This window comes from Perca flavescens, chromosome 20 (genome assembly GCF_004354835.1).
Source record: "Perca flavescens isolate YP-PL-M2 chromosome 20, PFLA_1.0, whole genome shotgun sequence".
Lineage (NCBI taxonomy): Eukaryota > Metazoa > Chordata > Actinopteri > Perciformes > Percidae > Perca > Perca flavescens.
Window position 1 is genome coordinate 11,312,014 of NC_041350.1, and position 27,967 is coordinate 11,339,980.

Consider the following 27,967-nt stretch of genomic DNA (forward strand, 5'->3'; position numbering starts at 1 on the left):
CTTTTCTTTCCAAGGGTATGGTCTTGAGGAGTGTTAACACCGAACCAACACAGCCAGTCATTCCTTTACATATTTGTAGCCAATTTGGGATGATTACTCACTGTTAGGCATACATGTTCAAGTGTATTAGTCTATGCATAATATAATAAATGCAATGAAAGTCTTGCTATCCTTTTTGCCTGTTCAATCCCTGGGGGTTTACTCTAAACTCTTAAATTAGGAGAACTAGGAGACTTTTCTTCAGCGGCAGCATGGCCAATTTGACAATTAGCACAAATAGGTTATAATATATTTAAATACAGAAAATACTGATGTCCCCTAAAATTGATAATGGCCAAGCAGCCGTCAAAAATACATTAAAACATTGACACAATTGTGATGGTCTTGTTTATGTTATTTTACCTGATACTCCAAAGCCTGAGTTGGGGATGGGGCAGAGAAGACGACCTGACACAAAACTGGCAGTCTTGCTGGCTTTCACTTTGCCGCTTACAAACACACAGATGTCACACATGAATGCATAACAGACGGAGAGAGAAGGGGAGGGGGGCGTGAAGGTGGGGGTTCAAGTTTAAAAATACACAGAGCATGACATTTTTGGGGTTACACTAGGCTATGCAGTTTCTATCAGTGTTAGTTAAAACTATTATCCATTGAAAACTGTGTTATTTTGGCAGCAGAAAGCTCCCTGACACCATAAAATGGTTCATTAATAGTACATAATCAAGTTATTGATAGAAAAATCTAACAAAATATGGAAAAAGTTGAATTAAACGGGTTGGACTCAAATTACACTTGAAAGGAGCACTTCTGTTATTTTGGCAAACAAATTATTATTTGTCAGAAATGTAGAAGTTAGACACACACAGAACACATGGTGCTCACAAATGTATTAACATACAAAGCATGATGGATGTATAATACCAGAGGCACTACAAAATAAAGGCAGATTCCGTATACATACACACACAAACACAAATGCACTAACAGGCACAACAGTTTGACACCAGCAATGTGTGTACGCTACCCCAGGCGGGGCTCTGGGTCCCTGCTGTTGGCCGTCTGGTTCCACGCCTGTTCTACCTGTGTTTAAAAGGGGCGGCCCCCATGAAGCTCAGACCTTAGAGTGCAGGCTAGGCTGGGCCCCCAGGGCTTTCAGGGTGTGGGTGCCATGCTGCGGACGCCTTTTGTTACAGGCTGGGTGGCAAGAGGAGGAGGAACTAATGTGGGTGGGTGGGTGGGGGGGACGGAAGAAAAAAAATGAGTAATGCTATGAGTCATTCTGCATTAGCAGCAGGGGAGGGAGACGGGGAGGGGTGAGGGGGGAGAATACTTTTGCATGTTGTATGAAGCTAGACGCCATATGCCATCCGAGCTGGACTGCCTCCTGAGTCAGGGCTCTTGGTTTGACAGGCTTGTGCTTGCCCCCTCCTCACACCCAAAGCTACCCCCATCTCCCCTAACTACCACCCTCCTCCCTGTAGGCCTGCCTAGGCTTCAGCAATGGGCTGGGCAATTGCTTTGCTTGTGCATGGACTCTATGTATTTGTGTGTGTTGGGGGGGGGGGGTACTCAGTGATCTGAACACATCGGACATTGTCGTGAGTCCCGGCAGGAACAGCTGGTCAGCTTGAGAGAAGGGTGGGAGGGGTAGGGATAAGGAGGGGGAAAGAGATGGGAGGCAGTGCGCTACACTGATAATGGGATTAGGTTAAAACATTCAGTGGGGGAGAGACCCCTCCTATCGGTGTAGCCCCCCAAATACTGCGTAAACTCTCAACCGCTATCAAAGCCAATGCCAGCCTCCACCAAAACCACCCTAGCCAACTCCAAGCAGGGGCATTTCAACTCAGGGATGGCCCCTAACCCAACCACCTACCCACATGACAGCAGCCAACTGCCTCCAACTAAAAGGCTTGTATCCTGATCGAGATCCTGATACACTACTAGATACTTAACATGTACATTGCACGACAGGTGAAGGTGATTTCTTAAGCTTCCCTTTAAGAATTTATCTGTATATTACAACTTACCTGTAACATTTTTATAAGACCTTTTGTCTTGAGAGTCTGAGAGTTGGCCAGTCCTGTTTTCCATAAACAGGAAGTTGGCTAGTTATATTTATAAAAGCTCAGACCATTACATGAAACCAACATAAAGTGACTAGCTTGGCGTCTCACTGTGCCCAGTCAAGCACTGTGTTCCACAGTGATATAGACTGCTGAGCATTATCTATGAGACTGCAGACAGTTATGGCACAACAGCTGGCAAATTAGACCTATCAACGATGCTAAATAATTCATGTGAGACAACACTAACATGGCAGACCCTATTCATGACATCCTATCATGCATACAGGCGCACTTTCATCTCCGCTAGGTGAGGAATCTTACCGTATACAAAAGAACCAACTGCTGTTAGACAAAGACAGTGAGAGTGGGACAATAACTTGCTCAGAAGGGGTGTGAGAATATGTCATTGCCAATGCAGTGACTGTAATAATTATGATGGCGCCTAAGGGGGTGACAGCAACAGCACACAAAGGAGTTCATAGAGGATATCAAATATATTATGTTTTCAGTATACATCCATTGAAATTATGTACATCTCGTTTTGGCATTCAGGGGAGCTGGGGGAGTGTAGATATGCTCACGCGAGCCTGTAAAGGAACAGGACAGACTTCAGCAAATTTTCTGGGTTCCACTGAAAGGATCAAGTCTCCCTCTCTTCTTTCTACTACCACACACACACACACACACACACACACACACACACACACACACACACACACACACACACACACACACACACACACACACACACACACACACACACACACACACACACACACACACACACACACACACACACACACACACACACCTAAAAGCCTGTCTCGCATGACTGGTGATGGGCAGAAACAGATTATGGTTATTGATCGCTGCCTGGAGATAGATGGATGTGTGTGTGTGTGTGTGTTTTATGTGTCAGAGCAGATGATGGGGACTAAAGGCAGTGTGCAAAAACTATCGATTCTGTCCAGTAGAAAGGCTATGTCTCTGAATCAGGGTCAGTTTTGCACTGTCTCACCTATTAGAAACTTGCCGTCTCCACAACACACACACGCAGACAGTTTTTACCCTTAACAATACCCCCATCACAAAGAGTGATGGACGGCAAATCAAACTCAAGTGCTTATTGAAGAGAGAAATTAATCCCTGCTTCTGGATGAAGAAATTATTCTACAGTGACAGTATGAAGGATCTACTTCATACAGTAAATGGCAGCAGACAGCAAAGCCATTCAGTAACAGGCTAAATTCAGGTGACACAAATAAACTCATTGTGTCTTCCAAAGCAATATGTCACACACTGTGTGCATGCAGCACGTGTCATTAATAGAGGAACATTTACTTATTTCTGTTTTGTTGCTGATGAATATATAAAAAAAAAAAGGAATGGTGGTTTTATAAAAACTTAAGTTGAGATATTGTTCTCAATTCTTCAAAAATGCCGCTGTGAAGGGTGGACTAGTTGCAGACAATACACTTAGACCACACAAAGCCAGACCAGCTGCATTTTCCATCACACATATAAATAATAGATGATACATTAGGAGTTGTCTGTGAGAGGATAGGATGTCTATGAGCCCATGGTGGTGTCTTGACAGAAGAAATTGACACAAATTCTAACTGACAACTAGAGCTGGACCCTGAACAGGAAAACAACTACACAGATTTCACAAATCCTTATAGTTCAGAGATGGAGAAAAAGGAGAGAGGAGGAGACAGAGGATGTGATGAGGAGAAAAATAAAGACAGCAAGGGGGGGTTATCTGAAAATGTTGCTGGTGGTAATTTTTCAATATCAAATCCTATTAGCCTGAGAGATCCTGTGAGCATTGCAGCAGACTGCTGGAGTCCTCTCGAGCCTTGTGACAGAGCGAGAGAGGGGGCCGCAGCGCCATACTGGCCTTTTATCTGGACACACAGGGGTCATATAGCTTCTCTTTGAAGAAATATTCAACTAATTACCTTGGAGAGTGGCCTCACAGGCAGTGAGCAGACTGTGGATTGTTAAAGCATTGTGAAGGGGTAAACTAAGGATGAGGATTTTCCATCTTGCACAAAAATAAAATACACATCCCCCAAAAAAAAAAAAAGTTGGGTCATTGTTCCAACCTGTGAAAGATAAAGAGCCGCATAACCTAAGAAGATGGAAGAATGATGACTGGAGAGGGAAAAGTGCAAAAGGTTGATATAATACAACAGCAAATCCAATGATGAAAGCATATAAAAGAGTAACTCCACTGGCCACTCAAGACTTTCATTTATGGTCTATGCCAGTGGTGGACGCTGTGTCACTTTTGTTAACATTGTGAGATATGGCATTTGTGCGGCATTCTTGTGGTGACGAAATTATCGTGAAAATGAGTTCCCGACTGGGAAAGTTCACACTGCATTAACATTGTATGCCTCGGCGGAGATCTGCACTGTCCGAGTGCCCTTCTAGTTAGTTCATACATTACCTCTGTCCTCACAAGCTCTCAAGCTAGCCAGACAAACAGCAGAAAAAAACAGACATGCAGACACTCATGCTGGCAGTGTGCTTTGCCTGGCACATTCATTCATCTCCTCTCTTGGAGTGTGTGAGGCCTGGCAGCCTATCAATGCCATAACTCCAGAGGCAGCGCTTATCTCCTCTCATAGATCATGCCTTTGTGCTGTCTGCTCCTCTGCTAAGGAATGCCAGGTAAGGCTTTTGTGGCCCGGCACAGGCCCAGTACTGTCCCACCCACCCCCTGAGGCTCACTGGCACTATGAGAGTCACACTGGGCTAATTCACTTGGCGTCGGGTAACAGACATCTGTCACTCAGGATTCCCCCGGGGACACACAGACAAGGCCTGATATAGGGGTGGGGGGCCAGTGGATGTGATGCACTGTGAAACGCATACGTACAGGCAGACACATACTTACACACACCCAACTGTAAACAACATACACAGGGCGTGTTGTAAGGTGATTACCGACCAAAATCCTTTTCTTGTAAATGTCTATGATACAAGGACTTCATAATTAATCAAAAATAACCCATCCATCCATCCATCCATCCATCCATCCAGGTTTCTATAGCAACCGCCGGAGGGGCAGCGTGGTTCTGGTGAGGCGGTGCTGTACATGCTGTCTGAGGAGGAGCGTTAAGGGAGATCAGGTTTCCCCCTCCAGGGGCCATCCCGACTCTGCCCCCCATCTCACCCCCCAACTCTATGCTGCTGGCATTCACATGCTAATTCATCTCCATTGGTGATTACACTCACTTTAAACCAACTGACAACTACAGCTGGAGTCAGGCTCTTAACGGCACACTGTTGGATGGATGGGTGGAGGGATGAGAGCAAGTATGTGCATGTGTACGCTTGTGTCTGTATGCCCTCGTATGCATTTGTTGAGGGTGCTCTTATTTTGCCTCTCCTTGTGCTCCATAAAACGATAGTGATGGATGATGACACTTATCTGTGCTACTACCCAAAACATCCCCACACAACCTCCCATGCTGCTCCAGGCTGTGAAACAGCCCCAGCCTAATAGCTGTATGTAAATCAGCCAGCCCATAAAGATCAGTGTCAGCATTCAGCTGTGTACGTTGGCTGACGTGACAAGCACGCCACATGTCTCAATGAATTTACCCAAATGGGCCACTGGTGGTGCTGAAAATGTAAGCTCACTGGTGTTATATATGTAATGAAATCATCATAAAAATGTATGCTCATGACCTTAATGGTCTCTCAGCTGGATGGGTAGTCAAAGGTTGATTTAAAAAAAAAAAAAAAAAAATTGCATTCCGCTGATGAGTCATGGCCGTATGGGATAGTGAACAGTAAATGAAGCAGAAGGCATGAGGAGTAAAGGATACAAGCTCTGGTAGAGAGTCAGCCGGGACTTAACAGCTCTGCTGGCGTTGATACAGGTGGCCCGCACCAAGCTTGGCAGCAGCATCCCAGTGATGATAGCGCCATTAAACAGAGGCCCGAAGAAAGGAACCTGGAGAAGTTAAGACAAAAAAAAAAAAAAAAAAAAAAAGAATAAGAAAAAAGGACAAAGAACATGAGGCATCAAAATTTCCACATTGATCCAAAGTTAATTTTGTCAGTCTCTTGTCATTGTATATGTCTCAAAAAAATTAAAAAGAGTTGATTAAAATTTTTTTAAAACAGTTTCACCATCTGTTTAGGGCAAGGGTTCAAGTTGAAATTGGATTTTTATCTAACTTTGCATGACAACCACACATATCTAATGTGAATCAATGTTAGGCAAACGCAATTAAAATGACAATCAATGCTAAACAATGCCCTCATATTGAGCTACTGAACAAATACAAAAGGAGCAATATGCATTTAAGCGGCAGCGTGTGAGTGTGTGTGGGTACACGCGTCTGTCCATGCATATTGGAAGGGGGCCCTTAATCACTGAGGCTCAATGGTCGTTGACCTGGAAGTTGACGTGAATGTCAAAGTCTCCAAAAGGTCCTGCTGTCTTCAACTTGGTAGTTCAGCTCATATAATAACCAGTCAAATTATACAATACATGGATTTAAACCAGAAATAAAACAGACCAATTATTCACATGCTAGAGAACTGGTGTGACACTGTGTAAACTAACATAAACCTAAGTAGATAGATGTACAGGTTGTTGGAGGTGGAGGCATTTAAAGCTGCAGAACTTTGAAAAAAAAAAAAGAAATTGCAGGCTTGCATGGGGTGGGGTTGGGGGACAGAACAACGGCAGCCTCTGCCATTCTCCCAACTGGGCTTAGGCTATTGAGACCCTCTTCTGGGTTGAGGCATACTACAATGTGCTGCAGTGACAAGTAGCTCAAGCTAATGCTTGGTAGCTAAACCGTACCATAACGTTATAAGGAGATAGGATATATAAAATAATTTTTTATCTGCAATGGTGGTTGTTTAACAATGAAGACAATAACTCCCATGATCCAATGCAACTTCACGAGAGACCCCTATGGAGACCCAGAGCGGCAGAAAATTACATATTGTACATTTAAAGGTACAATATGTCACTTTTCTGCATTAAAATGTCTAAAAACGACCATACCTATGTCATATATTTTTTTGGAGTTGTGTAGTTACACTATCCCAAATGTTTCCATCAAATGGTAAACCCAGAGAAATCTTTTATTTTATTTTGAGACAGCCCGTCAGTGGCGTCATATAACCTTTCACCATCTAGTTACTCGTAACTTCCGTCAAAAATATGGGCACCCAGATGCTACGTTCGAGAGTAATTGTAAATCATACAATGTCACAGAATAAAATATTGGTAACACTGCTTTTTCTGCCAAAAGGCATCATTTTGTGATTAATTACATGCCACTTTGCAACACAGTAATACAGCAGAAACCTTATTTATTGATACATATCAATATTAATCCAGCTTAATGTTACTACAATGTATGTGCTGGTTGACAAGTAGCTAATGTTAATGCTAGCTAATGCTTGGTGGATAACATTATAGGGTTACAACATTGTTCAACACGCTCATAAAGTTATTAGTAGTAGGATTGTTTTGACCATGGATAAAAGCAGCACTGCGCTAACCCACGAAAAAGTTCACTAGTAACGTTAATGTTAGCTGTATAGATAGACGATTAATCTAATGCTAATTTAGCCAACTAGCACACGCCGGTCTGCCTGCCTCACTCCCCCGGCACAAAGAGACTTCAATCGGGATGAAAGCTGACAACACATCCGGGACATGTAGCAATAGCTAGTTACCGTTAGCCCCTGCTGGTGCCGGGTGCTTATGACGCTAAAGGCATTTTAATAAAGCGTCAGGAAACAGAGAATATCAGACCCAGGTATCCTTGTCACAACATCAGCCATCCATAATGTTAGCTAGCTACGTCGCCGTTAGCGCTACCGGTGTTTGTACCGAAAATCTCCTCCCTGCCGAATTTCTCCCCCCTTCGCTTAGCTGTCTTTACGGTTAACCTGACAAAAAGTGGGTTAAGCACCAAAACGAATAGTTAGCTAAGATTACAGAAAAGTGAGGGGGAAATCGGGCAGCTGGGAGATGTTCTCCTGCTGCTGACAACGGCTATCGAATATCCTTGCCGTCCTGGAGATTCCCCCTGCAATCCCCACCCACACCCGTCTCTCAGCCTCGTTGAGTAGCTAGCTAGCTAGCGTTACAACAAACCCCGTCCGCCTGGTAAACAGCTAGCTACCAATACAGATTGAATCAAGAAAAACGTTATTATGTTGGGTAAACTGCAGCTATTTTATTAGCATACCAGAATAAACGTAACTTGAATAAACTTGAATGGGTAAACTCGTCCGTGAACAGATGCATTCTAATCAATAATAGTGTTTAGCAATAAAAACTCCCATAATTCCACGCAAATTCCCAACGTCATCAAACGTCTGTGTTTACAATCCATTGTTTTGGTTAAGAGACCCCTAGTGGCAGAAAGTTACATTTTGTACATTTAACAGTGAGGAATAAAAAAAACATTATATTATGGAGAAATAGTTTTTAGCTGAATAATGTTCATATAAAAATATATTGTGGCTATATCTGAACATCTGAATGCAGCCATTTTTAGAAATTTCACTATCCTCAGGAAGGCCACACATCTGAGTGCAGTTCTACAGAGTAGCAATGATGAAAGCTAGCCAGGAAAGTATAGTAACCATCTCTGGGGGCACAAACCCACAGTGTGGGTAATGCACAGCTGGAGTAGGGGAAACTGAGAGCCTTTAGACAGAAACCAGAACAGGAGAAAGGACCTATAAAACTCATGGCAAAAGTCTAAATAAGAAGCGAATACAAAGGACTGCTTTAACACGTGAACAAAGACTTGAAATTAGTTCAGTGCTGAAAATAGCCTGAGTGGTTTTCTTGCTTATTGTGCCTGGAAACGTTCACACTGCAAGTCTTAATGCATAATTCAGATTTTTTGCTCAGATCCAATTTTTTGTTTGGCTGTTCACATTACCTTTTAAAATGTGGCCTATATCAGATTCCAGTGTGAACTGTTTGTGGTTTCGAACTGACCCGCATGCGCAAAAGAACAATAACAATGACATCAGACGCAGCATGCTGTTGTACTAAAGTTAGGAAGGTTATGGAAGCATTTTTGCTTTTATTTCAAAATGTTTGTGTAATAGCAGCGTAACATTAATGACAAGGTGTTGAGGAGGAGAAGAATGAAGAGAAAGAGAGCCAAATTGGCTATTTTGGCCTTTTGCGGGGTTATGGCTGCAAATTCACTACAGAGCGATTTGCACGTCAGGACCGCTACGGGCCTTCACCAGAGTTTCCTGGCTTCACCCTGCCCAGGCATAGTTCACCATCTTTCGGGTCCTACTGCACGCGCTCACGCTCCACCTTCCCGATGGCGCGGGCGAGATGGGCCGGTGGTGCGCCCGACCCCGAGGGGCCGGGATCCCACCTCAGCCGGTGCACGCTGGCCCTCACTTTCACTGCGACACGGGGCGACACTGACTCGTGCGCAAGTTTTAGACTCCTTGGTCCGTGTTTCAAGACGGCCAGGTGGGTTGCCGACATCGCTGCCGAGCCCTGATGCCTTTTACGTGAGCCAATCCCCACCCTGGTGATGCGACGCGGTTGGGACGCACTGAGGACAGTCCGCCCCGGTTAGGGTTAGGGTTACCTGTGGTTTCTTCATGATCTGGATGAAATACATGTGGTTCTTCATTGGGTAGATGATAATCAGCACGTCTCCAAAGTCTGTTGGGATGATGCCACGTCTGTAGTCCCTGGTGTGCTCTGACCACACTATGTGCACCTCATCATTTCCCAGGTGACGCAACTGCCAAACAAACAAAATCAGTTTAATCAAGTGCCTGGTGAGTGCAGGTAATTTTCATCCCTATGGTGATGTTGACAAGAACACATATTTAGTGAAATAGGGCATGCCACTGGGTTTATCCAGCTAGTACCTTTGGCCCACACCTCTTGAAGGCTAAGGAGTGAACGGAGGTGTAAGAGGTATGTAGAAGGGGATAATACAACATCATTTACTGCTGACAGATCAGTGGAGGTTCCATAAATAAAGTGCCGTAACTGGCTTTTTCACTGCATACAGCAATATTTTATTTAATGTTTTATTCTGTTATAAGCATTGTTGTTGTATCGTTAAGATAAAACTTGCAGCAGGTGCAAGAGCATCGTAACTGCTTCTAACTAAATCACAAACATTTAAAACAAACAAACAATGGGCTCTGGTTTTGACTCTTTTTATAGCCTTTTCATTACAAATTCAAATTGCAAACACAAAATGAACTAAATTGAGCATTTCAAAACCAAATAATTCAAATCCAATTGACTTTTCCCATCAGAGATTAAATTGCTTCCCATTTCCACTCTATTCACGTACCCAAATTAAACTGGGCAGGACAAGAAGGTACGGTATACTTAAATGACAGGAAATTGGCTGATGCTAGTTTGAAATAGGTAAACAGCGTTCCTCCTTCCCAAAGTAAAAAAATAAAGGGACACAGCCCCATTATATTCCACAGTATAAATCACTTATTAGCTGGTAGCCCTGTGTTGTTTTCTGGGGTATCATGGACAATGAAAAGTGAGCCTCTACTCAGAAGAAAACATCTGCCAGTGTACTGTGGGCCTAATGAGCCATTAAGAAACATGCCCTCGCCACCAAAAATGCAAATAGCACATTCTATTATAAGCCCTTAATTATGGTAATACGGTAATCTTAAACAAATCCACGGCATGCTGATTACTGGAGCCTGCCAGTTCAGTCTGTCTGTCCAAGGATCAGCAGGTACCAACCAGGTCAGTCACTGGGACAATTTCAGAAAGAAATGTTGAATATGCATTTGCGGGAGACAATCAACACTCGGATGTTAATTTGGGTTAAGATATTAGCATTTGGATGAGCTTAATCACAAGTTTAATGAGTATGCTTATGCTCTAGTCAATCATCTTTTGCACCAATCTATTTACGCCCTTGTTAATCACATCCAAATGTTTGAGACTTCTTTTATGAAATGTGATTCAAGTCAAAGGCTCTTGTCCAATTAGCCCTTGTTGACTGCCCACAAAGCCTAGATGGAGATAGCAGACCAGAGGAACCCAGAACACAAGAGGCTTCTTATAAAACCAACCTGCAGCAGCAGCAGCACAGTTAAGCAGTGGACGGACACACACACACAGACAGACACACACACAGACACACACGGTCTACATGGCCTGACCCCAACCCTGCAGGTTGCTTCTATAACCACATTACTGAAGCAGCTGCTACTGCAGCAGCATGCACTGCCCTAAAAACCACAATTGGATTGAAGAATTCATGGTTTTCCCTCTTTTCTTTTTGGTTTAGTGGTTTGTTTTTTTCCCTCCATCGTCTTCAAACAGGCAATCTGCCCAGTGAGAGCTCCCCTATCCGTCGCTCCCCTACAGTATGCCTCTATGGCTACAGCCAGTAAAGTGGGTGACTGCTGGACTAAACGTGTTATTTTTAAATTGACAGGGAATGTCCTAGTTGGACACAGACGAAGCCCGTTTCTCAATCCAATTCTTCATACCACTTTCTCTCTGCCCTGCCATCATTTTCTGACGCATCTATGCATGCAGCCAGCCAGCCAGCCAATTTCTGTACAGCCTGTGGCTTGTGTGGAGGTCTGTGCAAGATGAGCATGAGCACTTACAGAAGTTTCCAATAAAATGGTAGGAAGAAGAGTGGCAGCACACTCCACTCTGGGTATAGCCACCCCTCCAGCGCCTCACTCTGGCCAACCAAAGTCAAAATCTTTACTCAGGCTAACTAATTTTTGCGGTCACTAAGCAGGTTCAGGATGGGTTTGGAATGAGTAGGGGGTTATTTGTGAGAGGGGGAAGGTCTGTGGAGGACTGGAGGGGGGTTGGATATGAGGAGAGCCTGATGAATTTCCCTTCTCAGCAGGGTACCGTATGAGAAGATTGGCAGCACGGGCAGGGGCCTTGTGGCTCATTTCTTCGTGCTAACTGCTACTGGTGCACTACAGCTCAGAATCCCACTGCAGAACACAATCGATCGCTCCTGTGGCGGCAGCAGGAATTGGATAAAAGGATCCTGCCGGCATCCGGCCGGCGCCTGCCCTAGCAGGGAGAGCTAATGGCTGAATCCAGGCCCTGGTCACAGCACACAGGGAGGGGGGCAGGGGCTAGCAGAATCATAGTCATTACTGCAGCGGCACATGCCCTCTCTTCACTCACACGCCTGCAACTCTCTACTCCTCAGGCCTGCCTGGCCAGGGTCACTAATCAATGCCCGCACTCTGGAGTCACACCTCCTGATCACAGCTTAACACAGAGCTGAAGGCTACAACAACATTATGCTATGGGCAGGAAGGAATGTATAGCCATTTCACGCATCAAACAGGAAAAGCAGTATTTTCTCCTTATTCCAGGCATACTTTGGATTTAAGCTGTGCAATTTATACATGTTACGATAATCCAAAAGTCACGGACAGGCAGGAACTGTCAAAAGTTATAACAGGCTAAAAACAGATACAGGACCTTTTTACCTTTTTGGTGAGGCAGTCATCAGAATCAGATGGCATACGAGTGGAGACGTGGAAGATGGCTTCCACGGTGGAGGTAGCATAGTAAGGAGCCGTTAGACCTGTGCTGCCATTCCTCTGGAGGCCACCCATAAAGCCGCAGTGTGTAGCCAGATCCACCTGAGGGATACATGGACAATTTTAGCGTGCATTGTGCAATGTGTGCATATTTCTGCTCTATCTGTGGACACAGAGGGTGTGTTGCTTTGAGGGTGTGGTTTTGGTACCTCCCATCCCAGTCCAGAAACAAAGTCTTCATAGGCCTGGCTGCCTGCGCTGTTCGACAAAATGGAGCACTTGTCCTCTTGGCCCTCTCCAATGTAGAACACAGCAATCTTGTGTGTCTCTCGACTACAGAACAAAACATATAGTAGCAATATTAAAAAGAACAACAACACAGCAGCCAATTTTATAAACGCAATGGAACTTGAAAAGCTTCTCACTATTCTACCCACTTCAGATGAAAATGCTTTGAAACGCGAATCCAATGAGTCAAAAACACTACAGTACACCTTTCTTATCAAGGTTAATTGTGTGTGTAAGTCTAATTAGGGTGTCAAATAACATCAGGAGATCAGAATGTGAAAAAAACACATTTGTCTGCAATTTCTTTCAAAACTCTCCAGCTCTAACATGATTTAAAAAAAGAATGGCAGCAAAGGCCCCCATCTACTTCCCTGTTGCCATGGCAGTAAATCATGCTGGGGTAGATTTAGGGCACTTTGCATGCTTGAGCACAGGTTGTTATTGCCCAACCAAGTCTGGCCATCTGGGAGAATGAAGTCCAGTCCTAAGGGAAATCTTTAATAAGCTCCTGTCATTAGCAATGTGTGATGTACTTATTGATTGGACTAAGAGAGACATGGTAAGAGAAAGACAGCAAGAGCGATAGTGGGAGACTTCCATGGCTGTGATCAACAGGAGATGGTACAAATTAGAAAGATCATTGGGAAGGGAGGGAGGGGGCAATATAATCTGTTTGGAGTAACTGTATGATTTATAACCAGTGCTAATTTCACTTATGTGGAAACAAGAAGCTGCAGTGACAGTTTGATGATTAGATATTTATACAATTCCACATGGAATTTATAAAGGTATTACCACTTCCTGGAATCCAAGTTCTTCAGTTCCCTTAAGAGTTTGAAGTTTTTCTTCAACAAATGGAAACTTTTCCTGTTTGACAAAAACAGTGTTGATTAAACGTCATACTTTCAACTCTGTATATAAAACACAATTCAGGAAACTGCCATGCTTTTGAAAAAGTGGTATAATCTACTAGCCAATTTTCAAAGAAAAACCTGTTTTTAACCAAAGTTTTGTTTTGAAGACAAGATTAACAACAGCAAAAAGGCACAGGTGCAAACAGCAATCTCCTAGCTGTGTGCACGTTGTACCATCACCATTAAGAGGTGTAAGCTTTTAATTTACGGGGTAGCACGACAAAGATATAGCTCTGCAAGGTAGACCTTAGTGAAAACAGCTGGGCACTCTTATCCTGTGGAGAGGAGATTAAGACCCTAGACTCCACAGTGCTTTTAACTTTGCTCTTTCTCTCTTTGAGTAACAAGCAAACATCAGTTACTTTGAGGATGAAGGAAGTAACTTGGGTTCAAAAATGGTATTAGACTGCAGAGGTTATTTTGTCCGTCATACTGGTTACATGTAAGATGTAGGTGTGCAGACTAAACGATAAAAGAAATACATTGAGAGACAAATAAGCAACAGATCCCTATATGACTTCTTACAACCCCACTTTCCTCTGTTTTTCTCTTTCTTCTTCTAGAACAGTGCAAACCTGACCAGTGATTGTAGCCAATTTCAGTTGGTAGAGTACCTGCGGTCCCAAGAGTTCATGCCAAGGTCATTAAGCAGCAGCCGGCAGAAGTAGAAAGGAGCTTTTGGTTCCTGGTGGGAAGGTTCCTTCTGGCAGGCTGCCCGAAAGCTTACATCAGCATCCCACCTCCTTACTTGCTCTTCCTCCTGCTGAGTCTGACGCAGAATGGCCTCCAGGATGGCGCTCTCTTGCTCTAGGTTCATGCCATGGGGTGAGGGGGCTGGCTGGTTGAGCCTGAGTTGTGGCTGGGGCAGGCATTCTGGGCTGCTTTGACCTAGGTCCTCCAAAAGTGTATTCAGAATATCTATCTCTTCCTCCTCACAGCAGTCAGAGAGGGAGTCCAAGACGGAGCAGTGATTTTTGTACGGTCCCTTTGTTGGAGAGTTGGGCTGGTTTCTGCTGTGAGCAACAGTAGTAGAAGTAGTAGAAAGAGGGCGATCAACTCCATTAAAAACTCCTGGATCAAGAGAGTCTTCCTGGGTTGTGCAATAGAGGATTGCGCCATCCCACGAGTATTTGCCCGAGATGTCCCGGACGATTACACGCACTTGGGAGGAAGGTTTGGGGGGCTGTCCGACAGTGGGGGTCTCTGCCGGGATCTGCAGATAGGACACTAGCGTGCTGTCATTGAAGACAAACAGCTGCAGGTTGGGGCTTTTGAAGACCTCGGAGGACAGCTCGGATGACTCCACATATGGGTTGTCGTGGTTCTCGCTCACAAGGCTATGCAGAAGGGCTGGGCCACCGCTCAGCGGATGATGGCCCAGATGGTTCACCAGGTGTGTCATGATCATTCGTGCTGTCAGGGGAATCAGCTCCATGTTCCGGCGTCGCTTTTCTGGTGGAAGCAAGAGGGCAGAGAGATAAAAATAATGAGACATCTCTGATGGAAAACACATTAGTAATTGTAAAACGTGCTCAATGGTTAAAGTTACCGATGGGTTTAGAATAAGCTGCACATGGGTCTATCTTTTATAATACATTCAATGCACACTTTGCTAACCATATTTCAAAACCCCCCACATTTGTGTTAGCTCTTTTTTATACAAAGCCAAATCTCATTTATGAATAATAATAGGGGTACTTTATTCATTTCTCACAATAGCTTGGCCAGCACACCTAAGTAGGTAGCATCTAGTCATGAGAGACAACTTTGAAAAGCCCATTGAGTCTTCTTACAATGGACATGTGTTGAGACTGGCTGAGTGCTAATGAGAACCACCATCTTTACAGGCTGCTTAATAGGACTCTACTTAGTGAATTGCATTTATGTAAATTCACAGGTTTGTACTCCCAAGTGAAAGGCATGCCATGCTTTATTCTGCAGTGATGTAGGAAAAACAAGAAGATGCACTCTTGCATTGTGACAGTACTATCAATACCATCACCCCCCATCAAAGTGGAGAAAGCTCTTTAGAAAGCAGGCCAAGCTGCATTAGAGATGCACTAGCCCTTTGATGTAACTTGATCAATATGAGGTGGGGACATGAATATAACTAGGTCGGCACTCTTTGGTTTGCCCTTTTGATAGTGTTTTGTTATTTCTAGTAAGAATCTGTGCAGCTGTGCCCCAGAAAGCAGAGGTGTGGTGAAATGTTTCCAGGCAAAAGCTACTGTTAAAGTTTCTTACATTGTTTCAGTAGACTGCACTTTGTATTTAGGCTCTAAGGACTTTTCAGAAGTTGAGGACATGAGAGAGAGAGAGAGAGAGAGAGAGAGAGAGAGAGAGAGAGAGAGAGAGAGAGAGAGAGAGAGAGAGAGAGAGAGAGAGAGAGAGAGAGAAATACATTGCCTAATGGAATCACAAGGTCACAAAAAAGAAGAAAGAAAAAAAAATAAATCACATTTTTATTCGAACCCCATAATGGGTCTTCTCTCTAGGGCTAAGTACTAATGCGAACATTCCATTCCCTGTGCTGGTTGATTTCCTTTTCATACTTTTAATAAGATGTTGACATTTAATGGAGAGGCTCCAAATGGATAGGCTACTCAGTTTGCTTTTCCCTGTAATCCTTTTTTGGATTTTTTTTTTTGGTGGGGGGGGGGGGGAATATGTGTCCCTGTGGTCTGTCAGAAGCACAGTAGGAGCTGAAATGAAGTAGTGTGTGAAAAAAGTGATCAGAGATAGTCATCTAGCGATAAGATATGATGCGACAGCTGACAGCCAACTGAGTTTTCACTCTCCCACACATAATGACATACACACATACTATGCATCCCATCATCGTCATTTTTTCTGCCAGCCCAGTGCAATCTTTCACACAGTGGACGGTAAAAAGGGTCATCAGGAAGGCTCAATGTCCTTACCCTCAGCTACAGTGAGCAGGTTGCCGAAGTCGTTGGTGGTTGTCTGGGAGTGTAGTGGCTCGAAGCTCTTAACCTGACCCAACATGAGGTCATAGTCAGTGGACAAGTCTGACAGGCTGAGGAGGTAGTGGCTCTGTTGGGTGTGCAGGTTGGAGCCGGACACACAGCAGTGCAGCACCTGAGGAACAGTAGAGAAAAGGTAGTACTTGGTGATTCAGATTTAGTGTGCCTAGGTAGTTTTTGTACAGAATGACAGTTACAGGCACTTTGATGTGTAAAGTCAACATCCTGTTACATATGGTGGTGTCTGGTGAGACAATGCACAGTGACACTCCTGCAGGCCTGCTCTAGCTTTACATTATCCAGAAGCATATGAAAAGAGGAATATATAGTCCATTTACATCATAAGGCCATGGAAGAATAGAGGGAGAGGAGCAAAAAGAGGGTCTTTATTGCCACTAATCCATTTCTCCTGTGATGTGTGAGTGTATCGATCTACATAACAGATGGCAGAGCCTCCGTTGGCAGGGCTAGATAAGGCGCGCTGGGGGCAGTTGATCACAACCATGGACAGGTTTACACGGTTTGATTTAATTAAGACTTTATTCTTATGCTCAGCTCCTACCACAAACATGCACACATAGCCACACACACAAACACACCTGCATACTGTATAATCTGAGTGGATGTAAGGTGCTGCATGTGAGCGTGCAAAACATATGTCTAATGTATGTATATGAGGGGGCCTCTCATTCAGAGTAGAGCAACTTGGGTAAAGCCATGCAAAGGCTAATCCCATTCAGTGCACACATACGCTCAAACTTGGCTGAGAGATGCTCTGAGAGGCAGGCTGGCCCTGCCATCTGAAACAGTATTGTGTGTGTGATGTAGACAGTATGTGGATGATTCTACCGAGCAGACCTCTGTGTGCATGGGGGAGGGACTGGAGGCTTGAAGCTGAAAAGACCTGAACCAAACAGCTGTTACACCAAAGCCCCAAAGAGCTTCCTCTGTGGAGAGGTGGAGAGATAGAAAGGGAGGGGGGAAACCCGCAGCTCTGCTTGACAACTAAGTGACTGCACTTTGCATAGCAACAGTTCCTGGAAGGTAACATACAGTCCAGTGCATACTGTAGTTAGGGCACATATTGGCCATACACAAATCCACTTATGTGTAGACATAAATCAAATAATTAAAACACAAACAGAGACATTAAGAGACACACACACACACAACACTCACACACACGGGTGGTGCAGCTGGTTACCGAGGCAGGCTGAGGGAGCAGATGGAGAAGCTTGAGCCGGACTCCAGTGAACCAATGACGTCTAATGCAATGTTGCTTCACATCGATCTGCATGCAGTTAGTCACCAATAACAACTTTCCTCACTTTTCTTTTTACCTCAGGACGAATAGCATGACAACCTTTTCATTAGCTGTATTGTGCTAGTGTTTGATGGCTTGGTATTTAATAAGCCTTTTTAAATATAAAAACTGTAATTAAAGGAAGGTGAAGCATGAAAAATAAATGGACACTCCCTGCTACCTTGTCAGTGACACAATGCCAGTGATGGAATAAAAGGGGAGATGTTTTATAATAGGGAAGCTATTCTCGGTTTGCTATAGAGAATAAATGGCAGCCAAGGTATCTGTTGAAATGTATAGATTTCACTCTTGATATTGCATTAATATTGTCACACCTTGTGATGCCTTGCTTAATATATTATTTCCAATTAAACCCAGAGGGGCCATGCCTTTGTGTGGTGATAGACAACCAATCATGCCAAATTGTCTTTGCTTTCATAGCAGCTGCAGTCGCTCTCATATTAAGACATATTCCATTCAAATCTCCAGGACAAGCGTTTATAGCCTGAGCTTATCAAGTGGACAAAGGGTCCTGTTTGAATAATTGGACCATTTCTTATCAGGGGTGACATCCTTACAAAGATCTGCTGTTGACCGCATCTGCCCAGACAGGAGGGAATGAATAATACCTCATTCATTTGTGCCTGAAGCTTGGCCCTCATCCTCAGGGTCAGACCATAAAATAAAAGGTTAGAGGGACAAATTCAGAGGACTACTATTGAATACTGCATATTTTGCTGTTTTGTTTTAAACAAATGTAGTATATGCTACTACAAAGCAAGTTGTAAGGGTTTCCTGCATATGATAAATGCCAATCGCATGCGTCAGCTATGGCGTGTGCCTCTATGCTGTTGTGCCACTATAATGTTAAATGAGGCATAGTCATGAGGTCACGGTGTAGGTGAGTCTAATTAAAGTGGCAATCCCATTTGGTGGGGTGGGGGTGGAGGAGTCAAAGCTGAAGTTGTTGTGTCTGCGGGTAAACACTATGTATGTTTCAGAAGATATTAGAAAGCAGTCGGTAGTAAAAGAGTGGCCATTCTTCATGTTTGTTTGTTGTAACTGAAACTTTCAGCTTTTCCCAACTCCCAGCTGCCAGTGAGTCTACACACCCTGTAGATGTAGTCCAGCAGCGGGGCCTTGTGGGATGTGCGGTCGTCCAGCGAAGGCATGGTGATGGGCTCCAGCAGCAGACTCAGGGGAACGGCCATGCACCAGTCCAACAGGCAGAGCAGCAGTGACACCATCAACTGAGAAAATAAGAACTATATTTGGTCAACAAACTACAAAGCAAAATTATATTAATACAGCAAAACAGAGCTAGGCAGTTCCTGAGAAACAACATGTAATAGAGGAGAACTGCAAGGACAGAAAATACAGAGGTAAAGAGAGGAAAAGAAAACCAATCACTTAAGCAGAAACATTCCTCTGCAAATGCACCATTCCTACATGATAGATCAAGGGCCTTTAGATCTCAGTCTAGTCTCCCCCTTTCCAACATGTACCTTTTTGTCTGCTTCCACTGTTGAGTGCTCTGCGCTAGGCAACAAAAAGGCTATTGTAGCCACAAAGATCTGTGTTGGGACAAAACAAGGAGAAAGATAATTGGATGACACACTCCTATTCATCAGCTGAGTTAGGGCTGTGTGCTAAAATGGATGTGATGCCATGAGATGTAGAGTATGCATATGCATGAGTAATGACTAATGTAAGACTTGCATTTAAAAGCTTAAGTGACATGATAGGAATCTTTCACTCAATTTCTTACTCATAATATGTTCTCACAGGCCCCTAATGGCTACTGGCAATTGAACTGTGTGTGTGTGTGTGTGTGTGTGTGTGTGTGTGTGTGTGTGTGTGTGTGTGTGTGTGTGTGTGTGTGTGTGTGTGTGTGTGTGTGTGTGTGTGTGTGTGTGTGTGTGTGCGCGCACGGGCACGCACGCACGCACAATAACACACACGCACACGTGTATGTAAGAGTGTGTTACCTCAATTATTTTCTTAGGCAGAGTGGGCTCCAACCTCTGGAGATGTTCCCAGTGAGAGATGAGCAGCTGAAACACGTCACAGGCCACTTGAGCCACTGCTTTGTTTCCAAACTGGACAAACAAACGAATAAGGGCAAGAACTAGTCAAGAATGCAAAGAATTTGGCTCCTTTTATATTAAGAAAGCATTAACATAGAGAACATTTTTGATGATTAACCAGTATTCTCCTGTTATACATGTACATTCTTGGAGCAGACTTTTATTTCAACTGCCTGGACATTGTTGCTGTGACACATTGTACATTCCCTCTGCTGGAAATCCAGACATGCTAGCAGGCTGAGTGAAGATACCCTTGGCTCAATGTTTTGCAGTTACTGGCCATCATCAGATTTTTTGCTTGCTTGTTTAACTAACAATGTGATTGTTATTGAGAGCAGTTCTTCCTTGTTCCAAGATTAAGAGAAAAGGTGCTTAGAGAAATCCTAATCTCTGAGGCAATTCTCAAAATTGGTGCTAGCTGGCCACCCATTTATAATCTAAGCAATTAAAAAAAATAAGCACAAAGTAAATAATACTGGAGTCTCCTAAATTGCTCACAATCTGTCAATACAGAATCAAATGATCTAAACAGAAACTCTAAATGGCTAGTTCATTAATTAGGATACAAACAATACCTAGCCACCTGATACATACACTACGCTATGCCTTTAAAGCTGACTCCACACTGTAACTTAAACATAATAATTAACTGTAAAAAAAAGGTTGATGTTGCTGCTGTTTTTACAGCCAGGACAAAACATATATGAACATATTTCAAAACCGGACACAACTTCATAGATACACATAAGCACAAAAATGATGTACATGTATATACAAAGTGTCTTGCCTGTGACGTGTGTTCTTGAGGCAGAACATTTATTATTTGCAAATTCCCAGGCTTCAATCTTATTAAATGTATCATCCCGAAAGTAACACTGATCATTTTGTTGATTACACATCCCCTTTTTGGATTTGTGTTACCAAAATACCAAAACTCCAAAAAAAGCAGAGGGACATTGCTGGTTGAAGAAGTTTAGGGACACACTGACTGTAACAAAATTCTTAGTAATTTCCCTTAAATTTAGTTTTTCACTTACTGTGCATGTACTCAGCGTAATTTCATTTCCACTTCAAACTATGGCTCATTTTCTCCAGACTCATTGCAGAAAAGAAATGAGCTGTTGACAATTTTCTTTCAAATGTGGATTTCTTTAGCAATTTAAAATTCTTTGTGGAGAAATAGAATTTCCCATTTCTTCTAGCTGAATGCCTCTCAACATGTAACAAGGGCAGACAATGTGGGGAGTGCAGAAATGGCCAAACACAAAAATGGGCCCTGAGAGTTCAGCACCTGCTTTTAGAAAAGAGACTCTCAGTGCCACTCTTCCCCCTAGATCCCCCACCCAGCCTGTACACTCTATTTTGGGGCTGGCTACGTCTGTGTGTCAAGTTGTACAGGGGAGTGATTACTGCTCCATTAGAGAAGGGGGGGGGGGTTGCGCGAGCAGGAAGCTGGGAGATGTAGCTGCTTAAATTGGTCCACATCTACTGAGAGCGAGCAGCCTGGAAATTACGCCACCGCCCCAAACCCTTTTCCATGAACCCCCCACCCCCCACACAAAAAACAGCCACCACTGGTTCTCTGCATCTCTTCACTCAGGGAGAAAAGAGGGCTCTTCCAAAATATGCCCATGAGTCACATCACTACACATTTTATTCTCACACTTTCTGTCCACTCACTATGTTGAAATTGTCCTGAAGTCCATTTATGTAATCAACTATGATTTCTGTTTGAGCTAAACACTATGGGGCTTGTGTGGTACAACAAGAAAAGACATACATTTGTTTAAAAACACTGGATAACAGTTATGTATTCTATTCAGAATGTTTGCCACAGTTACCATTGTCAACACTGCCCATGATGCAATTGTTTTCTATAAATCATATTGTACACATAATTTAGCAGATATCAAAGTGCAAATTCATTGATGATGCGATGAAGCTTCCAGAGGGTCACTGACCTTCAGTGTGACTCCCAGAACATTGATGGCATCTTTCACCTGGTGGTGGATGTTCTTCTGCATGAGCTCCTCACACACCCACAGACCAAGACTGCACACAGCAATGCATCTAAATGACAGAAGAAGTGAAAATATTTGTTTGGTAAATGGGCTTTAATAGCATTGCACAGAATTTCTTATATTAATAAATGCTCTGTATCAATTAGCTTTTAAATTGTAATTATACATGTAAAAACACATTCACATCAAACTAATAAAATAAATAGACAATGTCACCTAAGAAAAAAAAATAAGCATCACTAATATTGGCGATCATACCTGGCCCCTTCACAGTGCTCCTTTGTTGCAGTCTCTAGCAGGATGTTAACCAGACAATCCTGAAAAGAAAAAAAACATGCTAAATGTACTACATGTTCTCAAATGATAATCTAGGCCATTCCCATCATTTTATATTTGTAAAGATATGATACCATTAATTGTAACATAAGACATCATACTTAAGGCCAATTTATGCTTTTGAGGTAAATCGATGCCACGGGTACGTACGTAGGACCAGTCATGCGGGCCTGATGTGCACCTTTCAAAAAATGTAACTACAAGTTGTGGCAACACACGTCGCTTGGCCATGGCTTGGTAGCGTTGTATTTCCATCTACTCATTTCCGGGTTCTCGTTCTCCATAAATAACATGAAATCAAGGAGAGGGTTAACTTTGTCTGCTACAGATTTCCGACCGTGGTTAGAAAGCACAAGGGAGACACTTTGCACTATGCCTTCAGAGTCGATACTCGCTCTGAAGCTAATCCCCGTCACTCTCTTACTCGCTCTACCCTACGCTTCTCACGCACACACACTAAAGCTTAGATCGGGCCCAAAAAAAAAAGTCAAGCCCGACCCTACCCGAGCCCGTGCACGTTGTGTCCCAGCCTGACCCAACACATTAACTGTAATTATGAGCACGAGCCCGATTTAAACCCAACAATTTTTTAATACGTGGGCCGTTATAACTGACTCTCAACTACAATTCAGAGTTGTTTGAACTACAGAAATCTGTTTAGAATTATCTTAATGAATAATGCAACAAGGACAAAGCATGTAAACTGCGTTGTTTGTTTATTCAGAATGGAATGGATCGCACTTCGCATGAAGGATCCAAATGAAGAAACGTAAAAAAAAACCTCGACCCTAGCTCCCTCAGCCAAATAGTTTGGGTAACAGATCAAGGCAGCAACATAATCAAAGCCCTGGAACCCTATAGGAGACTTTCTTGTCTCACGCACTGGCCGACAACCCGCCAGATATAAGAGAGACCATATCTGCTGCTAAAGGACTCGTGAGATATCTGAAACAATCTGGCCTGGTTGCGCAATTATGGAAGACAGTGCTACAGATGGGGGAGACATGATTTAGCACAGTTTACCTCACACTCAAGTCAGTGCAGGACATCTACCCAGAGCCATTGGACAAGCTGGAGAGGCATAGCTTTCTCCTCACCCAATTATACTAATAAAGTTACGATTAAAAAAAACACAAATGCTTGATCAAGGGCCCGGCCCGAGGAGAGTGGCGGGAAATATCGGCCCGCAAATCTAAACTCTAACACACACATGCCGGTCCCTGCTATTCTCTTAAAGAGATCGACGCACGGACTCCTCAGAAGAGATACGTCTCTAAAGCCATTCCTACTCCCGATTGACGTTCTGCCAACCTGAACAAACTGGAATTTTTCTGCACATGGTCTGGGAGTGTGAACAGGTGCCTTTTATTCCTAAATTCTCATTACACAAACGGCAAATATCCTTTACCGACATGTTTGCATGCTGAGCTAACGAGCTATGCTTTGCCTGCAGCAGCAGGGGCGGGCTTGTGGTTGTATTTTCATACGCTTCGTGGATCTGATTGGTTGATTTGGCCCGTCTATCACCAACATAGGTGATAGACAGATGGTTCATCCAATCAGCTAACCAGTATTTCCGCCCCTTCCCAAAAGATCTCCAACGGAAAGTTCCCAGATGGATATGCCGAGCAAATGCAAAGCAATCCATCTGGCGGAGTCAGGTTACTGCGTGGAGCCTCCGCAGAAGCATAAATCCTGCTTTAAGATCCTATAATGTTTACATTTTCTGAGAAATGTGTAAAACTCTTTGTTGACTGCAGGTGACTAATCCACTTACAATATACAGGGAGCAGTTTTGCATTTAAATGTTATTACAGGATATATCCAATATGGCACATGTTGACCATTTACCTTGATATCCTCATTGCCTAAAATGATGTCATCAGAGCCAGGCACACGCTGCAGTACAGGAATCTGGAGGTAAAGGTTGGGGAAACACACAAGGGAGCCCAGTATTGTCTGAGCCTCCATCCTTGGAGCCTGGAAGAGATGAGAAAAGACATGCCATCATTCATTCCCTAAAGTTGCATGAAAACAACGGGAAGAGGGAAGGTCGCTTTCCGGGGAATAAGGATTGGAGGGATCCAGCAGAATTAATTGCGTCTTTATTCATGATTCTGCTGATGCACAACAGAATCTGACACATGGTACAACAAAATTACTGATAAAACATGCGATGGATACAGCTCTAAAGCAGATTGTACATCATGTTGAAATTACAGTATTTGGCAACCAATACAGTAAGAAAAAACACATAAAAAGGTCCTTGTTCTTGACATATAACAGTTTAGATAAGTAAGAGACAGTCAACACTAACTTGCCCATATTTAAATCTGTGCACTCTGGCAACCCGTTATCTTACTTGTCTGTCAACATAGTCTCTAGTAATTGTTCCAAATCTAGCCACAGTCGTGCAAAATGTTTGCATCATAAGCCTGTGTGTTCATGTGAACACGTTGATTTCCACAATGAATCAAATGTGACAGAGTTAATACTTCACACTTTGAATGTGATGCCCTTGTGCATTAATTGAAACATTTTCAGTTAAAAATGTCTGACTAATTACAGACATTTGTTTTAGGTGTAATTAATTGCTCTTTGCTTCTCAAAAAACAGCAGTTGTAGACCTTTGAGTTAAAGATGTGTACATTTAAATCAAGTTTTATATATAGGCAATAGGTATAGCCAGTAGGCGATTTGTCAATTTCTAACAAGTAGGACAGACTTGGTTTGTTTCATGCACCCGCAACTAGGGAACCGCCTCAACATAACTCTTTTGTAATATTTGTGTTATTTTGTCCCTCAGACTCTATTTTATAACTACTATTAACTACTGACAAAACAATTTGAACTTTTCAATGTCAAAAGGCTGCTAAAATGTATTAAAACTATTACAGGGGCATATGTTATTCATAGAACTATCAGTTATGAGAGTGAGTGAGTGAGTGAGTGAGTGAGTGAATGAGACACTGAAGATCAACCAGTATGAGGAGGAATTCTGTTTTTGCATTTTTTTGCATCTTTAAAAACGAGTTCTAAAACATTTTCATTATTATCCTGAAAACTTTTAATATGTGTGATATTTAACAACTTTTTCTAGTTTTTGAAACTTATATAGATTCCAGTTTGATTGATATGATAAAAGTGTGTGCGTACCTCTGAGGAGTCAGAGCTGAGAACACGGGCCGCAGCAGTGATGAAATCTCCAACAAGCATGGTGAAGCCCGGCAGACCGAGGAAGAAGAAACGAGGAGAGCAGGAACGAATTATGGTGTTCAAAACATCCTGATGATAAGCATGCACATACACAAATGTTAATAGTCAGTACACAAACCATCATTTTTATATTGATATTTATGTTATTAGCCATCAACAACTGACTTGATACCGGAATAAACCACTATCATCTATCAGAACTAAAACTGAGTATCTTAGCACTTCTTCACAGTTAGATGAAATTTTTGCATTTGGTATGAGCACATGGTCTTGTTAGTGTGGGTGGAGAGAAGCAGAAATATTTGGTAAATGGGCCACCATGTGAGAGATATGGCAGTGAGAAAGCTTTTTCCTAAGCATTTTAAGTGTGTTGAGAAAAGTAAGGCACTCAACAGTACATGTCACTAAAAGACATATATAAAGACAATCTCTTGAGAGAGAGAGAGAGAGAGAGAGAGAGAGAGAGAGAGAGAGAGAGAGAGAGAGAGAGCAGCAGATGGATTGTTCACAGAGGATAAGACAGAGAAAGAACTAAAGACCTCAACTTTCGTGAGTCCCATGTATATACACACAAGCAAACCTGTAATTAAAGCAAGAGACAAGGTATTGTTTTGGAGAGGTTCAGGCGGCTCAGTGGCAGATGGGTGCTCTTTCAACATTGACATATGCTGTACTGCAGAGGGCTCTGCACAAAGTGCTCAAGTATGTACAATATAATACCACGTGAGAAAAAAAAGCATAGAGAGCTCTTAACAGGTTTTCCATGCTATATTTAGAAGGTAAATGGTTTTATTTACTATTCATTGACAGAAGAAACAAAACAACCCAAAAACATATTGGTATAAGAATGCATTACCTCAGCAAGGCAGAAAGATTGATTCTCTCTTATCTGAGACATGCACGTGCATATTTGTGTACAAAGGCAAGGTCCAGGCTAGAAACACCTGCCGTCTTGGCCATAAACTTGTGTAAATCGGACAGTTCAAACATCAGGGCACCTTAGCAAACACGCATGCACACAGTTTCTCTCGCTCTGTCTCTCACACACACACACACACACACACACACACACACACACACACACACACACACACACACACACACACACACACACACACACACACACACACACACACACACACACACACACACACACACACACACACACACACACACACATCTAGGACATTAATCACCCGAAGCTTTGGTAAACAGGGAATGCAGGTGGACAAAAGAGGAATAGAATAAACATTCAGAGGCAATCCAACATGATGCACTGCATGTGGAAAATTGGTGGAAAGAGCTTTAGGATTGAGGGCCCATTTTACCCTCATTTTGTTGGTAATTGACCTCTGGAGCATAATGTGCAGTGCAGAAAGAGGTAATTAGCATGCAACAAACTGTTGCTTGATTGCCTGAAATGAGCATTTTAGAGGAAGCCACAAATGTAGAATGCAAAGTGTTTTCTATTGTATGTAGAGGAAACCTGATTTGAGGTGTGTGTATAGAAATGGGAAGTGAGCCCCACATGTGGCGCTGTGTTGGCAGTAGGAATGGCCCCCGCATCAACAAAAGGTGCATTAATGTAACTCTGAATAGAGCCACCTCAGGCCTTTTCATTTGGCCTCATCTCGAGGAAATCACGCTCTGTCCACCTGCTGGCACCTGGGGTGACAGGGTTCAGTCCAGTATTACTCAACGGAAAGTTTTTGTCTCATTTAATAAACATGGACATTTCCAGTTTAGTATGGGCCAGATTTCCTGTTGCAATTCAACACCACTATCATCACTATGCATATCTGGGGTTTTCCCTTCACAATCTGTTAAGAACGGATATAACCCACCTGCATAACTACGAGGTGAGAGGTTTAATCAACAGCCACGTTTTTGGTTTAGGGGTCAACTGTCACATTTTAATCTGGCAATATGTAAATTATACAAGACCTCTTTTTTTGCAGTGAGAAGATGAACTTAAGTTAAGGAGGACCTAGTTTTGGTCTGAAAGCACAGGTGTGGAAAACTGCCTGTCCCCTTGTACCTAGCATGTTATATGCAAGATTAACTGGTGTTTTAAGAGTATATGCATGGATGATAGCATATTTAACCTATGCTAAATTAATTGGTACACAAAAAGCTTTATTTGTGTACACCACTAAATATGCTGTTGACTATTGCAGTCCAGACAGTAGACC

General features: G+C 43.0%; 1 protein-coding gene across 3 annotated transcripts in view; it reads right to left on the minus strand.

Annotated features, from left to right (window-relative positions):
* Positions 1-27,967, minus strand: part of ralgapa2 (Ral GTPase activating protein catalytic subunit alpha 2) — a 110,469-nt gene that overhangs the window by 31,242 nt on the left and 51,260 nt on the right. For all 3 annotated transcript variants that reach the window (XR_003691049.1, XM_028565089.1, XM_028565090.1), the window contains exons 25-38: positions 25,716-25,844; positions 24,411-24,539; positions 22,482-22,540; positions 22,164-22,272; positions 20,104-20,214; positions 19,621-19,689; positions 19,228-19,365; positions 16,750-16,927; positions 14,443-15,280; positions 13,710-13,781; positions 12,836-12,959; positions 12,573-12,728; positions 9,692-9,850; positions 5,915-6,042 (exon numbers count right to left, since the gene is read on the minus strand). Coding sequence is in view for 2 of the 3 variants with exons in the window: in XM_028565089.1 (XP_028420890.1) it covers positions 5,915-6,042; positions 9,692-9,850; positions 12,573-12,728; positions 12,836-12,959; positions 13,710-13,781; positions 14,443-15,280; positions 16,750-16,927; positions 19,228-19,365; positions 19,621-19,689; positions 20,104-20,214; positions 22,164-22,272; positions 22,482-22,540; positions 24,411-24,539; positions 25,716-25,844 (2,399 nt within the window). In the remaining variant the exon portion in view is untranslated. The remainder of the gene's footprint in view (positions 1-5,914; positions 6,043-9,691; positions 9,851-12,572; positions 12,729-12,835; positions 12,960-13,709; positions 13,782-14,442; positions 15,281-16,749; positions 16,928-19,227; positions 19,366-19,620; positions 19,690-20,103; positions 20,215-22,163; positions 22,273-22,481; positions 22,541-24,410; positions 24,540-25,715; positions 25,845-27,967) is intronic.